Source organism: Zalophus californianus, chromosome 15 (assembly GCF_009762305.2).
Source record: "Zalophus californianus isolate mZalCal1 chromosome 15, mZalCal1.pri.v2, whole genome shotgun sequence".
Taxonomy (NCBI): Eukaryota; Metazoa; Chordata; class Mammalia; order Carnivora; family Otariidae; genus Zalophus; species Zalophus californianus.
Genome location: NC_045609.1, coordinates 55,762,520 through 55,780,643, shown reverse-complemented (window position 1 = coordinate 55,780,643; position 18,124 = coordinate 55,762,520). Strand labels below are relative to the sequence as shown.

At 39.6% G+C, this 18,124-nt stretch overlaps 1 protein-coding gene across 8 annotated transcripts in view; it reads right to left on the bottom strand.

Annotated features, from left to right (window-relative positions):
- ENTPD1 (ectonucleoside triphosphate diphosphohydrolase 1) overlaps positions 1-18,124 on the bottom strand; it is a 133,415-nt gene that overhangs the window by 100,352 nt on the left and 14,939 nt on the right. Inside the window, exon 1 of one of the 8 annotated variants that reach the window (XM_027594518.2) lies at positions 14,295-14,313. The exons of 6 other annotated variants lie outside the window; for them this stretch is intronic. Coding sequence is in view for 1 of the 2 variants with exons in the window: in XM_027594512.2 (XP_027450313.1) it covers positions 837-852 (16 nt within the window). In the remaining variant the exon portion in view is untranslated. Of the gene's footprint in view, positions 1-836; positions 1,004-14,294; positions 14,314-18,124 lie in introns of those variants that run through there. One more of the 8 variants, XM_027594512.2, reaches the window with a different exon arrangement.

Here is an 18,124-nt window from a genome sequence, read left to right as displayed (position 1 = left end):
TCTTCCTGGCTCCCATGGGCTGGCAAGCAGCTGGCTCTCCGCTGTGGCAGAAAATGCCCAAAAGAGGTAAAAGACAGAGACTGCACACCATCTGTAAAAACCAGGCTGCTCTTACAGTTTTTAGACAAAATCTAAATATAGTCACTCAGATATGCCTTGCTTTTTCAAGATAAAACTGTTCATCCCTCCAACCCTTCACTCCCTGCCCCCCCCCCGCCGCCCCCCACCCCCCCATACACAGTCACACAATCCAAGAAACATTCAGTCTTTTGCAAGACATACTCCGGGGTCCTGTTGTGACAGCCTCTTGCCACATTAACTTCTCTAACTCCTGGCCGAGAAGCCTTTGCTAATTTCACAACAGGAAAGCATGCAGGAAATTCGAAAACAAAACAAATCTCCTACACACAGAGCCCAGCATCTTCAAGCAAACTCACTGAGGTACAGACCCGAAGCAAGATGACTCTGGACTATAAATGAGGCAGCTACTTCTTAAACTGCAAAGGGACGGAAGAAGTCATTTGCCACTAAAACACCAGATCCGAATGCAAATTGATTATGAATATGCATGAACCCCTCCAGCTCGCTCAAGAGCTACCCTTGACTAAAACCCCCAGGCTTTGCTTCCTAAAAAGTTTCCCAAAGTTCTTTCTCTGCCTCCTCTCAGAAGGAGAGGATGGGAAAGTTCATTTGGGGATTTATCCCTCTTGCTCTTTCAAGTACTTGCTTTTGGTCTGGGCTTTTCGGGAGTTTGGTTTTTTGTTTGTTTTCTTTTTTCCTCTTTTTTGTTGTTGTTGTTGTTGTTAAGGATTTAGATCAAATCAATTTGCTCTTACCCTTTCTATCTTCCATAATTGGCAGCTTTTGTTTTCTTCCTCTTTGCTCTTTATTTTTTCAGCCTCTGCTTGCTGTGGTCGGTCTCAGTGAGAGAGGTACTCAAGGAACCGAGATATAACAGACCCTCGGGCTCAGGGGAGGGGCTAAATTAGCCGGCCCCATTTCGGAAGGAACCTCAAACCCAATGTCTCTTTCATTGACTCGACTCGACTCGACTCGACTCGACTCGACTCGACTCGAAAGAAGAGATTGGCTGAGTCCAGCTGCTCATTTCCCTAAAGACAACAAAGAGTTGCCCGGTTGTAATTCTTAAAGCAATGTATGTTCAAGTATGTCTCTTTCCCTCTCTCTTTGCTACAGAAATCATTTTTCTCCTTGAGCTATGTATCTTGGCTGCAAGCAAAAAAAAAAAAAAAAAAAAAAAAAAAAGCTATTTATTTATTGCAGTTTTGAAACCAGATAACAAGAAGCTTGTTTCCTGATACCCACTGGAAAAACTGTGGGACTCGAGAACAGTCCTTCCCGCCCCTGAAAGTCGATCCCCTCTGGTCCTCTGATGAGCAATCCCTTTTGGAGGCTCATTTAAGACCAGAAGAGCAACAGGTCCTGTCACGGAGGGACGCTGTGGCAGGAGGAGCCGCATTATTGGTGGAAAGGCAGAGGAGGCTGGCTGCTCGCTGGGAACAGCTATCCAGCTGTACTGATGCAAGTCATCCACCTTTCCCAAACTTTAACCTCCTACCTCTGAAGTCTTATGAACATGAATTGCCACACCCATGCTTTGCCAAGATGACCCAAATGCAGATGAGAGGCTGACCAAAACACTTTCAAACTGTGCATATTCGATGTTATTTTGAAACTGGGACAAGACCTAATCCTCCCAGAGGAAGGTAAGTACTCAAGACCCCTTGGGCAGATTCTCCCTCCACGAGGCTGTAACAGACCTTAGCATTTTAGATTTGGAAAGAGACTGCAGACATCTAGCCTAACCAAGATTAGAGGCGAGGAAAAGTTAAGCCATCTGCTCCTGTTCACAGAGAGAGAGAGCATGAGCAGGGAGCACCACGGTCTCTCTTATTTGCTATCATGCTCCCCGGCACCTAATACAGTTGCTCCACTGTGTAGGCTCTCAATAAATGTTTGATAAATGTTTGAATTAATGAATAAATAGCAGCAAAGCAGGGGTGTAGATATGGTTTTCTGATTCTTACTTCATGCTTTTTCTACATTGCCTCTCTAACATGAGAATTTGTGTCTAAAGCCAGTTATACCATAAGACATTTCCCTTCATATAAACCATTAAATTAGTGACCATTACAAATTGTTTTTGACTCTATATAGAAAATACATTCTCCATGATACTTTAATAAAGGCAGGGGCCGACTTTTCAGTTCGGGCATCTCTGTTAACTTGCACAGTGACCGGCACGAGTATGTGCTCAATAAATGTTTGATGTTTTAATAAATCTGAGTCTGTACAACAAAATTCTTCTTTTATCTTACCATGTGGTTCATAGTTACAGGATTTTACCTTTATACTAACAATTAATTATGCTAAGTGAAAAATCCAATGGATGCCTTCTCCGGAGCCAGTTTAGATTCCATCTCTAATAAAGAATATTGGTTTGATATTTATCTTATTGTGGTAAAATTATTTTTAAGTAAGATAATGAGATATTTATAAAAATCAACAATTTTTATAATGGGTTAGGACTGTCTTGGCATCACTGTTTTGGAGAAAAATTTGAAAAACAACATGTCTCCAAAATACCCTGCGAACTACAAAATGGAAAACAGACTGTCAAAGCTAGAAGGAGAAAAGAATGATCAAGTGGAAGATCATAGCAGATGAAGGTTTAGGTGGGAGAAACAAACAAGCACCGAATATCTCAAGCACTCACACTGGGCACTGTGGCAATAGTTCTCTATTTCAAACAAAAATAAAATTCAAAATAATAAAATAAAATAAAATTCAAAGCAATTCTTACCATGTTCTATTTTGACATCATATTGTTGACTAAAGGTTACTTTGATAACTGACTCATTTCTTTTTCAATGTCATCACAGAGAGAGAAGCTATCAAGAGTAAAGTACTCAACTTCTGGTTCAACCAGAAGAGATAAAATCTCATTATATTAACTAATACCTTATAAAGATTTGACGTTCACCCGAGTTAAATATACAGTAATAGAAACATGGTTTTAGCCTCCAACTCAAATTATGAGAACCTTTTGACTAAATGTCAAATGCTTCTTATGGTAACATATTCTGTGCTACAGTTAAAACATACTGTCTGATGTTCACATCCTCTTTGGCATATGAAAACACTATATAGTTAAGTAAATATTGCCTCTCATTCATCCAAGAATAATTACAAAACAGATGGGGTTTATGTGTGTCTTTTAAAAGCCTGAAAATGTATCTTAAAAAATAAACCCTATTTCTGAACAAAAAATTATCATTATTCATGTTATTGTTATTTGTAATAGGAAGTAGAAAATAAAAACTATACTCAGAAGGACAGAGGGAGTTCTTAGAAAGGGGTGAAGATATTTACCTTTCTTTTTTTTTTTTTTTTAAGATTTTATTTATTTATTCATGAGAGACAGAGAGAGAGAGAGAGAGAGAGGCAGAGGGAGAAGCAGGCTCCCAAGGAGCAGGGAGCCCGATGCGGGACTCGATCCCAGGACCCTGGGATCATGACCGGAGCTGAAGGCAGACGCTTAACCATCTGAGCCACCCAGGCGCCCTATTTACCTTTCTTTTAATGATAAAAGGATCTTAGATAAATTCTTAGAATGATTGAAGGTTCATTTTTTTATACCTCCAATCTCTCTCACTGAACTGTCCAGATGATCTTTCTGAAGTGTATACCTGATAATGTTATTCCCAGGCTTAAAAAGTTCTAGTCTCCTTATCATCCATAAAGCAAAATTCAAATTCTTATCATGGAATATGTAAGGTCCCCCTCTGCCTCTCTAGACTCATTTCCTGCCAGATCCCTGTACTCCAGAAACAAATCATAATTCCAAACCCACAGTCCTTTCAGGACTCTAGACTCAACACAAGTTTACTGACATAAGACACCCTTTTCCAAACTTTAACCTCCTACTTCCTCTGTTGCTCCCTCTGCTCAGAATGCTCTTCCCCTCTTGTTCACCTGGTCCTCCTACATATCCTTTGTGACTCCGCTTAAGTATCTAGTCCTCATGGGGCTTTACCTGACCCCTCTTTTCTCCGTTCCCCCCAAACATAGCACTGAACCACAGAAGAAATGCTACTTATATTATCATGATGTTTTACAATTTCATTTATAGCTCAGGCCATAAACCTTGGAGTCACATTGAATTCTCTTTCTCACAATCCAAGTCCAATCCTTTATCAAATTCTGTGGGTTCCATTTTCAAAATATATCCTGATCCTGATTCCTTCTCATCACCTCCACTACCCACACTGGCCCAAGCCACATTACCGCTCACCTGGTTTACTGGGATAGCCTTCTCACTGGTCCCCCAGATTCTGCTTTAAACCCTGTTTAGTCCATTCTCAACCCAGCACCCATAGTGATTCAGTTAAAACAAAAGATTATGTCATTCCTCTGTTCAGAATCCTCCAGTGGCTCCCATCTACTCCAAGCAAACCTAAAGTCCTTCCGACAGCCTATGGGGCCCCACCTGGCCTTCTCCCCACCACCTCTCTGACTTTCTTTCCCACTACTTCCCTCTTCTTGCTCCCTCTGTTCCAGGCTCATAGTCTTTGCACCTGCTGTTTCTTCTGCCTACAATGCTATTCTCCCAAATGTCCACACAACTCATTCCTTCATTCCCTGTAGGTCTTTACTAAATTATCATCTTCTACCTCAGCATAAGACTATGATCTCTAAATACTATTTTCTGCTAAAATGAACCAAAGCTCTTTGGAAAAAAATGGCTGATTCCAAGTCTGAGGCAGGAAGTATATGAGACTGGAATATTCTGTCATATCAGAAAGTAAAGACACTATCTAAAACTACTAAGGTTATGTCAAATGGACTCAGGAGCTGACTTCAAGTAGCTCTTACTGGCCAAAGTAGTAAAAATTTGAACAGCAATAAGAAATAATAACCAATGGATGCAAACACATCAGATATGTTGATACCTACATATTCATAATGATATTCTAAAGAAATCATTGTTCATCTTTGGAACCAATTCACTATTTGGGAAGCAAATAAAAGGGGGAAATATCAACACTCAGCATGCCTTTGCTACACAGATTGTACCACAGGACAACCAAATAGTTGATGAGGGAAGTTTTCTTCTTGAAGTATTTCAAATAATGAAAGCATAAAATTGATAGCATTAGAGTATCACTGTTGTACAAACACCAAATAAAGTGCTGAAGCTGAGTAATAATTGTCAGTGGCTGCTGACGTCACAAAAGGAGGTACAAGCATTCACTGAAGGCCTTCTGAGGGAAGCACACACGCATCTTCTGAAGTAGTCTTGCCAAAAAACTGAAGCCTCCAAATCTAACTACCAGTTGACAGAAAATATAGGACACAGAAAACCAAGTTAGAAGACACTTCAGGAATACAATTAGTAAAATTTAGTCTGTAGGAAACACTAAAAAGCAATTAAAGTTCTTTAACAAATGAATGTCAGGGAAGACAAAAGAGGATGTGGTACCTATAGGATAAAAGAGATTTAAAAGATATACTAAGCAAATGTACTATCTGGACCATGAAATTCTGATTCAAACCAATTTAAAAGAAACTTCACAACTGAAGAAATTTGAACACTATTTGAATAGTATTTTATAATATTAAAAAACTATTTATTTTTAAAGGTGTTTAATAGTATTGTGTCTATAATTTTTCAGAAACCCATACCTTTTGAAGATGTATACTGAAATACGTTCAAAATAAATCTGGGAGGAGCATCAACAAGAAGAGAAGGCAGTAAGGCACAGCTAAAACAAGAGTGGGGGTAAGGTGATCATTGCTGAGACTGGATCATGGGTACCTGGGGATTTCATTTACTATTTTCTCTACTTTGTGTGTTTGAAATTTTCTGAAAAAAAAGAATCTCAGGCAAAAAGTGGGAGATTATCTGATAATATGCAAAAGTTATATGAGCGAATTGCTCCAGGGACTTAACACAGATGAATATTCACTGAGTCAGTAAGCCATATGTAAAACTGGCTTGGGGCTGAAAGATGATAAGGTTCAATGAAAAAAATTGCTACAATCTGGCAAGATGATGATCACAAAATAGGCTGAGCATTTCATTTAAGGAGCAAATAATCAGATGAAAGAGAACATCTGCAAGACAAATAAAAGCAATTGAACAACAAACTGGTCAAAACTAAAAAGCTGTACACCAGTGTAAGCCAGAAAAATATATTCACTGTGTGGTTTGTAGTGCAATAATCAGGCACTCTCTCCAATGTGCAATATCCACAGTGTGGTTTGACAATTTGAGGGACTCTCTATATACCCAACAATGACCAAGGAAGCAGGAATCACATAACTCGGACAGAGTAGTGATGGTAGCATCTGCATCACTGGTGGGTCATGATTGGGAAGGTACCTGGTAGGATGGAGTGGAGGATGGGCATTCTGGTCTCTACACTGTTTCTAATTCTTCATTAAAACAGAAGTCTATTGATAAAAGTCATGAAAAGAGGTACTCTGGTTTTATGTATCTTAAAATAAATGCCATGGGTAACTATTGTAAAAAATGACATTTTTCCAATTCTAAGAATGTATTTAACCATTTAGCTCTTGCTATATTTGAATGTACTCAAATGTTCTTCATAAGATTTAACATGTCATTTTGATGTAATGTAATATCCTTTTGATATTTTTTAAACAGTCCTTGCTTGTGGTTGCTTTCAAGGCTAAAAGGAGACTATAAAAGAATGGGTTTTTATAATTGATAGGGATGCCAGAGGCATGGTAAGTCATAATACTTTAAGAATCATGGGGTAACATGTTACATCTTATATGGCAATTGACAGATATAATTCAGGAACTCATACATTTTTTTTCCACCAGCAACAGACCCAAGCTCCATCTTCTTTCACTCCATATAAACCAAAATATTAAGTGAGTACTATTTGGTGTTGGTGTATGAATATTCAGCAAACAAAATTTGCCAGCACATTTTGAAAATCATATGAAATTTTCTTTTTTTTTTAAATATTTTATTTATTTATTTGACAGAGAGAGAGCACAAGCAGGGGGAGCATCAGGCAGAGGGAGAGGGAGAGGGAGAAGCGGGCTTCCTGCTGAGCAGGGAGCTTGATGAGAGGCTCCATCCCAGGACCCTGGGATCATGACCTGAGCCAAATGCAGACACTTAACCGACTGAGCCACCCAGGCATCCCAAAAATCATATGAAATTTTCTTGACACTATTTGACATCATGCTTTGATAATCTATCAAACATGGCTTATCAAACAGAAACACATGGGATGCCTGGGTGGCTCAGGTGGGCCTCCATCCTGTAGCACAAAGAATCTCCCCATCCTCCCCTTCCCCAAATTTAAAGCAATGATATATATTCAACAGCAGCTGTGGGACTGGGGCCATGTTGAGAGAGGGGAATGGGTAGTGAAGTATGACCTGAGATGACCCATGACTTTCCAGGATAAGCCTTAATAGTCAGGGAGGAATGTCCTGAACCCTGAGCTAGAGAAAATCCTTGCATGATGCAGAATGTCCATCTTTTCCAAAAGGGAAGTATGTGGCCAAACAGTAGCACCAGAAAAAGGCAGGCCTCAAACACACATCACAGCAACTGCAAGCAGAGCAGACACTCAAGAAGGAGTTTACAGAATTGAAAGGAAGATCCTAAACTACAGGTCAATGTTTAACCTGACCCCAGTGCTCGATGGAGCCTGTGTGGCACAGGGATTATCATAGTTTACATCAAGTATCTCACAACCGACTCATAACCACCCTTATCTTAGCTACAAGAACTGCCCTTCTCTTCCCCTGCATGAATTTAAATTTCGTACATTTTCTGTTGAAACATCCTGTTTACCTCCTTCATCCTATTACCCCAATCCCAAGTGTCCTGATTCCTCTAAACATCTCAGAGGTCCACAGAAACAATGAGTGAACTGTCACTTTATTACAATGATAAGATTTTATGGCTACTTTAAGAGGCAGTCCTCCAAATCAGGTATGATAACTAATAACAGCTATAACTTCTTTTAGGTGAAAGATGTTCATTTCCAAAAAAGTACTCCTTACCTATGAAAGTCTAATCAGTTTATAAAAGTTCCAACTTAAAAATTTTTTTAATTTAAATATTTTTTAAACATTAAATTTAAATAGAGATGGTAAATAGTTCAGTGGTTGCCAGAGATTCATTGCGGTTGGAGAAAGGGTTGAATATGTGAAACACAGGGGATTTTTAGGGTGGTGAAACTACTCAGTATAATATGTAGTGGTAGATACATGACAATATGCATGTCAAAACTGACAGAACTTTAGAGGACAAAAATGAAACTTAATGTATACAAATTAAAAAAAAATCATTCAGGAGATTAAGAACCCAGAATGGAATGTAGATTGTAACAAAGGAATCTAATGTACCAAAGGTATTACAAATGCATGGAAAAACCTCACTGGGGGCATCTGGGTGGCTTAGTTAAGCATCTGATTCTTGATTTGGGCTCAGGTTATGATCTCAGAGTCCTGTGATCGAGCCCTGCATCAGGTTCCCTGCTTAGCAGGGTATCTGCTTGAGATTCTCCCTCTCCCTCTCCCTCTGCCCCACCCTCACCCACTCACATGCACATATGTTCTCTCTCTCTCTCTCTCAAATAAATAAATAAATCTTAAAAAAAGAAAGAAAGAAAAACCTCACCGAAGGAGGAAGGGAAAAGGGGTGCTAAATTTGGAAAGAAGTGAAGTTTGCCAGATTAAAAGCAAGAGGAACTGTACAAAAGTGCATTACTTGATAAAGCTTCCCATGGGGCTACAGGTTCATAATTCTGAGGCCACTATACATACTAGGATAAAACAATTAAATAAATGGAATACAGTGGGAGTCAATGTTCTCACTATTGGAGTGGAAGGTTACAAAGGCAAGGGGAAGTGGCTAGAACGACCCATTTGGTAATGTGCTACAGTTGGAGACATCAGTATGAACTCATATTTACTTTAATATACAGATTGCTTAATAAAGCAATCTTTAGTCACATGTATATACAAGGTTTAGAGTACATAAATACTTAGAGTACATAAATACTTCCTTGCTGGGGCAGCTGAAAGGGCCTCTAAGCAATGATACTCAAGTAGCAATAAACATGGCCGGCCCCTAGATCTTTCTGTTCTAAAACCATTCTCCAATAAAAGGAACCAGGACTCCCTGGAGAAAAATGGCTGATTCTAGGACTGGGGCAGGAAATATACAAGGCAAGCCTGGAGTATCTCATAGTGCCAGAAAGTAAGGGAGTGATCAAAAAACTGCACAGTAATGTAGTAGATCAAACTGACACAGGAGCCAATAGCCAAAATTGGAAGAATGTGAGCAACAAAATAAAATAGCATTCAATTATAACCCAAAGTATAAAATAAATATCCATGAGTTTATACTGATATAAATTATTGAATAAATAAATGAGGGAGAATAGACACATCTCCTGACAAGAAGAATTCCAAATAATTTATGTCAATATGCTGCCTTCTAGGAGGTAGAGCCTAACACTCCTTAAGCATGGGCTATACATAGTTACTACCTTCCAAAGAATGGACTGTGGGAAGGGAAGAAGAAAGAGTGATTTCACAGTGGAAAAACCTGACAAACACTACCTCAGGCAGGTGACCAAGAGAACATCAGCTATAGGTCATGCTGATGATAGTGCACACCCTTGGGGTGATGTGTTAAATTAGATGGCACTTTGCCTCTGTGGTAAAACTGTATAACCCCAGTATAATTACGAGAAAGGCATCAGACAAATCCCCATTGAGGAACATTCTATAAAATACCTGATCACTACTTTTCAAAACTGTCAAGGTCATCAAAAACAAGGAAAGTCTGACAAAATATTACAACCAAGAGGAGCCTAAGAAGACGTGAGGATTGAATGAAATATGAGATCCTGGAACAGAAAAGGGACACTGTATAAAAACTAAGGAAATCTGAATAAAGTATGAACTTTAGTAATAATAATGTATCATATTGGTTCATTGATTGTAACAAATGTACCACACTAATTTAAGATGTGAATAACAGGGGGAACTGGGTGTGAAGTGTACGGGAACTTTCTATACTATCTTCACAACTTCACTGTAAATCAATAACTACTCTAAAAGTTCAGGAGCACCTGGGTGGCTCAGTCGGTTAAGCATCTGCCTCCAGCTCAGGTCATGTTCTCAGGGCCCTGGGATCAAGCCCCACATGGTGCTCCCTGCTCAGTGGGGAGTCTGCTTCTCCCTCTCCCTCTGCCCCTCACCCACGCTCGTGCTCTCTCTCTCTCTCTCAAATAAATAAAATCTTAAAAAATAAAATAAAAAGTTCATTTTTAAAAATGTTAGGTTAAACACTATATAGGTGTTTAAAAACCCAGCTGTTGTACAAAAACCCCTTGCTGAAGAACATATTTATTAAAGTAACTGCTAAATGGACATAGTTTTGCAAAAACATTTGTTACACATGATTTCTTGTTCAAACAAAATTCATTGTATTTACATCCAGCAAAGCAAAGTTAACTCGGGCTGTATGCCAAGACATGGAAATAGCCTTGTTATATAGACTCAATGTGATAATTGTATTACTCAAATCTTTCTATCTATGACACACAATATTCCCATTGGTCTAAAAGTAAAAAAGCCTCTAAGTTGATTCTCCACTGGCTCAAAAAGTTTCCAAATGTCTCAAGGGAGAAGTCAGAAACTCTGGGACCAGGGGAGGGCAGGAAGGATTAGTGACGGCTGATTCCAGATTTGAAAAAATAATAATAATAAAAGGAAGGAAAATGCCTACATTTCTCCAGAGGGCCACCCTTAAATGGGAACACTGCCAAAGAACTTAAAGTAGCTCTGAGAAGGAGAAAAGTTGAAGTTAAGAAAAATTTACCACACTTTACCAACCCTAAGTGCCCAGGATTGTACTTGCTAGGCAATCAAGACTCCAAAGGGCGTAAGTCTCTGTCTTTGAATTCTGGACGTCACTGGTCCTAGGGGCAGGGGAAATTTTTAAAGAACACATGGCCTCTAGAATTTTATGCTCAAGACTTTCACACATGGCTCACACACCCAGTTTTTGAAGACAATAATAGCCCACAATACCAGGCCCATCCATAGCAGGAAGCTTGCATGTTGCCTCCGCCTTTGCAGAGATCAGCCAGGGGTGACAAGCCCTGGAGACAAAGCCAAAGTCAGGTATCCTGCTCTCCTTTACTTTAGGCCCCTCATCCACTGGGGGCCAGCAGAACCTGAATAAATAGGAGAGCAGGAAAAGATAATAGTGGTTTTCAGACTTTTGATAGTACTACTTAGCCTAGGTGGTTCTGCCAGTTCATCCTTCAAGGTCTAGTTCAAACCTTAAATCTTTAGTCTTCCAGCTAAGCCTCCCTCCTCCAAATTCTGAGAGCATAATTCTCTTCTCACAAATGTCAAGTTGCCTGGCACTTGTTTAATGCCTTGCATTGCTGGCTTCTTTTCATATGTAATACATCTTGTATATATAGCCTAGAATTGACTTCAAATTCTTGAATCTGACTGCAAATTCTTTTTCTCTCCTCCCCATCCATATCCTTTCATATCCCATAGCACCTAGTCCAGTGTTTTGCATATATGCTTAATGAATAGCTGATTTTGAGTGGCTATTCTGATCTCCCTCAAATTGCCATTAAAAACATTAAATATACATCAGATCCTTTTTATATCTTATCCTTCTGGATAGCCACTCAAAATAGCCAGGAGGTTGTCATGATTATGTTCAGCCTACTTATGGTGAGACTTGGTTTGAGGTGAGAAGAAATAGGTCTTCTGGCAGTCACCAACAGGATTATGCATTTCCCTGCCCAAACTGGTCTTTCACAACTCTGCTCACACAATACTCCTTTGTTCCCAGACAACTGACTGCTGCATCCGGTTTTGGTGCAGGAAAATGATGTTATCTTAGGCTCCAGACAGTGACCCCTGGTCTGATCCAGCAAAATGAACCCAAACCTGGAAGCTCAGTCCCAGCACTCACCCCTGCCAGGGCCCTGGGTTTCCCTACTTCCCCCATCTCATTCATATCTAATACCTCCCCCATCTTGAGAAAGGATGGTATGTATTCTTACCTGAGCCATTAGCATTTGGAAACCCAGGCAGGCACAGGAATTACCAGAAAAAATTCTAATCATTAGATTGTTATGCTCACATAGAGAGTCCAGGGCCTGATGCAAAACAGCACCTTTCCTTTTCCTGTGAGGCCGCTGATCAGTTCATGCACAATTTACCCCAATGAGCATCATCTGTGCATTCATTTACTGACTTTTCTTTATACATTTTTATATTGTTTCCAGTAAATATTAAACATTTTCATAAAAACTTTAGGGGAAAAGGTTAGCTAGACTGCTTCAACAGATGTACCATTCCCAAGTAAAACTCCTCAGCACATGAACTGGTCACACAAATCTCTCCCAACTCTGAAAGTTTTCTGATCCAATCCAAAGTATATGACAATCCCCCTTTTTAAATTCATGGCTTGACATATAACAGGCAATTGTCCACATTTAAAAAAAATGAGTTTAGGCTTATGAATTATAATCTTTAAAAGCCAATTGGGCGTCTAGAATTAAATGAAAATTCACCTGAAATTGTTGGTAAAACTGGACAGCCACATGCAAAAGAAGGAAATTCATTCATTATCTTACAACATACACAAAAATTAACTCAAAATGGGTGAAAGAATTAATTGCAAGACCTGAAATCATAAAAATCCTAGAAGAAAACATAGGCAATAAGTTCCTTGACACTGGCCTTGGTGATGATTTTTTGAGAGTGCCACCAAAAGCAAAGGCAACAAAACCAAAAATAAACAAGTGGGACAACAGCAAACTAAAAAGCTTATGCACAGCAAAGGAAACCATCAACAAAATGAAAAGGCAACCTATCAAATGAGATAAAATATTTGCAAATCATATATCTGATAGAGGGCTGATATCCAAAATATGTAAAGAACTCATACAACTCAACAGCAAAAAAAAAAATGTGATTTTAAAATGGCAGAAGATCTGAATAGACATTTTTCCCAAGAAGATATACATATGGACAGCAGGTACATGAAAAGAGCATCTTTTAATCACCAGGGAAATGTAAATCAAAACCACAGTGAGACATCACCTCATGCCTGTTGGAATGGCTCTTATCAAAAATGTAAGAAATGACAAGTGTTGAAAAAGGTGTGGAGAAAAGGGAACCCTTGTTCATGTCATTGGTAGGAATTTAAATTGGTGCAGCCACCATGGAAAACAGTAGGGAGATTACTCAAAAAATAAAAAATAGAACCACCATGCGATCCAGCAATTCTACTTCTAGGTATTTATCTGAAGAAAATGAAAAGGATATCCTCAAAAGGATATCTGCAACCCCATGTTCATTGCACCACTATTTACAATAGCCAAGATATGAAAGCAACATAAGTATCCATCAATGGATGAATGGATAAAGAATATGATGGAATATTATTCAGCCATAAAAAAAAAAAGAATGGGGGGCGCCTGGGTGGCTCAGTCGTTAAGCGTCTGCCTTCAGCTCAGGTCATGATCCCAGGGTCCTGGGATCGAGCCCCGCATCGGGCTCTCCACTCTGCGGTAGGCCTGCTTCACCCTCTCCCACTCTCCCTGCTTGTGTTCCCTCTCTCGCTGTGCTGTGTCTCTCTCTGTCAAATAAATAAATAAAATAAAATAAAATAAAAAAAAGAATGGGATATTGCCATTTGTGACAACATGGATGGACCTCGAGGGCATTATGCTAAATGAAATAAGTTACACAGAGAAAGACCAATACTGTATGATCTCTCTTGTATGTGGACTCTAAAATAAAACAAAAAACCAAACTCATAAATATAGAGAAGAGATAGGTGGTTGCCAGAGGCTAGGGGTGGGAGGTGGGGGATGAGTGAAAAGATAAAATGAAAAAAAAAAATGTGAATACCTATGGTAAAAAAAAAATTAATCAGATAAAATAAAATGTAAAAATAAAAATCATCTGCATTAAATACCATTACAAATAACTCATCTGAGCTGGCAATCAGACGAAAAGAGAGCTTCCACACAACACTAAGCATGCTCGTGCACAATGACAAACACAGCACAACTCACAGTTCTGCCTGGAAACAGACAGATTGCTTTTGACATTGATTGCAAGACCCATTCTGAATTTCAAAACATAAAAATCTGTTTTTATCCAGTGTTTTAGAATCAAGGATATACAGACTATATATAGAAAATGTCTCTAAGCCTACCCACTCGACTGTTCGCCATAATTTCTTGAGGAAAAACAGAAATTGCATAGAGGTCTCTGCTCGGAAGCCTCTGGAATGACAAAGAGAAAGCTGCCAGTTAAGAAAGGTGTCTGTGGGAGGAAGGGATGGGGGAGCAAAAAGATCCGTACCCTGTGTGTCAGAATGCCTCACAAACTAATCTTTTTCTGCCTCTCTAATCCAGAGGACGAATAACATGGATTTTGCAGAATATGCTCAAATGATATATATGATTAGGGCAAGGCAGAAGGAATTACCAGAGAATACTTCATTAATGCTTGACTTATACATAAATTTTTACCACATGTACAATTATTTGTTACTATGCTTTGTGTTATGAAATGGGAGCAAGCTAGAACAGAATCAATGAGGAAAATAATTATTTCCCCCTCTTCTATTTAACTGCCTTAGTCTGGAAAAAAAAAAAAAACTGTGAAAAAGAGACAGAGTGCTCCCAAACAGCTAATGATATGCCATGATTTATTATAGCTATGTTACATTGCTTGGGCTCCTGCAGAAACCTTGTCATATTCTTCTTTTTGTCTCATTTATGCATGGGACAGATTCAATCTTACGCCATGACACTTAGGTATCCAAATATTTTTCTTATCTTTATTTTCTTTATATCAGTTTAAGGCCAATATTAGCTCCCTCTGAGCTGGCAAGAAAGTCCATCATAATTGTAATTGTGGTTTACACCAGAATTTGGGAGAAGCGCATATATGAGAAAATGGGGGAAGGACTTCTAATCTCTCACCTGCCTTAATCACTAGTGATATTCTCACTGCCCAACTTGAAATGTGACAGGCTTTCTGTTCCAATGCTAAGCCTGAATGGGATAGGGCTGAGAGGGGGCTTTGCCTCAGCTAGAAGCCCTGGTACCTAGTATGGAGCCTCCCCAAGGCACCATACAACCTCCTTTTCTGAGGTCTTACCTACCAGGACACAACCACAGAACAAGCAAGGGTCCCTCCTACCCATGGCCCCCCAACCTCCATCCCCTTCCCAGTGCTCCAGAATTTCTGCTCTTTCCTGGCCCTCAAGGGTACCCCTTTATTTCTTCTTCATTACTCTATGCTTCAGAGCCACCTTGGGTAATTTCAACAAGTGAAGGTAAGATTGGGAACCTGCTATAATTAACATCTTAACAAAGTATCCTGCCACTTACACTGATGATCATTTCTTCCCACCCCAAATTTCCCTTCAGTCTTTACCCCACACTCCATCACTATTAGAGCTAGAGTTCTGGAGGGAAGGGACTGTTTATTACTCATTTCATTCCTCTAAAATACCTAACATGGGGATTTTCACCCCCTGTGCTCAAGAAATCAAAGCCCTCAAATTTTTCTTGATATGTAAAAAAAATGTATTTTTGTCACAGTTAGGTACAAATACTATCACAGCAATGCCTGACATATGAAACGAAGCACATCAGGCAGCTGGAATTGGGAACAGCTTTGCTGTAACTAAGAGTATTAGGTTAGCACACTATCAGGTCAGCACCACAGAGACATTGCAAGAACTCTGCCTCCGAGAGGAAGAGCAGAGCCAAAGCAGAACCAGAACTTCTCAAACAGCAATCATCCTCAAGGGTAACCTGTAGATAACCGTGGTGCTTTTACTGACATTATGGGGGCCATTGCATTGAAATTTTTGCTGGCCTGATTAGTGTTGCTTTGAATCATTTAATTTTCTCACACAATATGTCTCAAAAATTTTTAGAATTTGAAGTGTGCCTCTGTGGCTGCAGATGTTCACTCTTCTTATTCTAATTTTCTTCTTAACTAAAAGAATATCTATTGTTTAGCTGCCCATCATAAAGACTATAGTGCCCAGCCTGTCTGGCAGCTGTGTGTACACCGGATGGTGAATCACCTTGGGGCTAGCAACAATGGGTGTCTGTGACTAAGTCTGGCCTGAAGGGGCAAGGAGAGGAAGGAAGAGGTCCTTGGAACCCAAAAAGTAAGCTGTGGTTGTAGGAGACAGCTGCCTGACAAGAACTGTGGCTTCTTTATTGGGTTGAGGTCACCCAGAAGCCGACCTTGAAGCTAATATTCCACCACAAGTAGTCTATTTAGGAGGCAATCCCAGGAGGCACTAGAAGGGGCTGGGTAAGTGAGACAGGACAGGGAAGGAGGCCAATACCAGGTGCACTGATCAGTAGATCACTGAGTGCAGTTGGGGCTCAGTCTTGATAGGAACCCCTGGGAGATGATAAAGAAAACAGCTCAGAGTTGCCCCGACCCAGGGGAGAGGAAGGCGCAGTGTTTATCCACCTATTCCCAAACATCATTGGTTAAGAGCTGCTCCTTGGGGATCAACCGTCTCGCACCACTGACCTGCCCTGTGCATGGGCTGGGCATGCTCCCATGCCACAAAAGGCCTCAGGCGGAGAGTGGCAGATGTTTACACAGGAAAGAGCCACCACCATGTATAAGGAGTGGTGAGGACTGAGGGTACATGGGTGGGGGCCCCACAGGGTACACCTTCAGTTAAAGAGGACAGCTCTGCCAATCTGGCCTAGCAGGGAAAGAAGCTGAGGAATAAATACCCAACCTTGCTCTCCCCACTCTCCCATCTCCTGCTGAACCTAACCAGAAGCCCACTGATGCAGTCCACTCTCTGGACACAGAGCAGGGTGGAGGAGAATGAACAGCAGATCTGTGGGGCCACGAGTATTCAGGACATCTGCCTTCCACTCTTTCCAAATTTCTATATTTAAAAGCACTGCTTGACTATAAAATATTACACTATTTGACTATAAAAGCATTATAAAAATATAAAAATAAAAATATTGTGATACATTTGTATATTTGCTAAAACCCAAGAAAAGACCTTATAACTGGAAAGGACCTTGGAAAACTTCTCTCTTGAGTTCAAGCAGCAGAAATGAGTTCCAGCACTACCTAAATGACAAGAGATTTCAGGCTAATAATTAGGAATGATACCACTTTAAACAAGTCACTCAGTTCAGAGTGCTCCTTGTTAGGTCATTGATCTAACATCTAACAAAGCTATTGTAAAAATCAAAAGGATGTGAATGCTCTGTAATTACAAAGGTTATTGTAATTACAAATGTGAGGTGTCAGTATGCCCATACTGCTCCAGACAAATGAGAAGTGATGCCACTTCTAAACACATTCAGGAAGGAAAGGCCACTATTTTTATTTCACTGTGTTTTTTCAATTAGGAAGACATTTACACAAAAATCTGCTACTACGATTTTTTTAAATGAGAAAGCGCATAAATAACATGTATTTATATACATGTATTTTCTTACCACTAATCCCTCACCAAAAAACTATATTCAATTAATTACATATCAGTTTCTAACAAATAGTCATTTCTTCCCCTATTTTCTTTTATTTTTGACAGTGTGCTTCACTCTTTTAACCACTTCCTCTTTTATCCTTATATGATTCAACATTTCTGATGATCCAGTAATGTTATACCCAAGATCACGATTCTTTGTCCTTTCTCTTTTCACTTCCCTTCTAATGTAGACAATGCCTAATGACAGGATACTGCTAGGTTATAGTGAGGAATGCTAGGCAGAACATCTTCTATGTGAAATCACCAAATTCAAGGAATTAATAAAATTATAGTTATTGTTCCTACATAGGGGTTTCAGAGTTTCTGCCTTGTTACAAATCAGGAATTAGGATATCCCTAATCCTAACAAAAGACAATATTTCTTTAAGGGCTATATTGTTACTGTTACACTGTTACTGCCTTAAGATCCCAAACAGTATAGCAGTGTAGTCCCTCACTTGGCCAGCTTAAAGTTTTTAACAAAAGGAACTTTGGGAGAGAGGA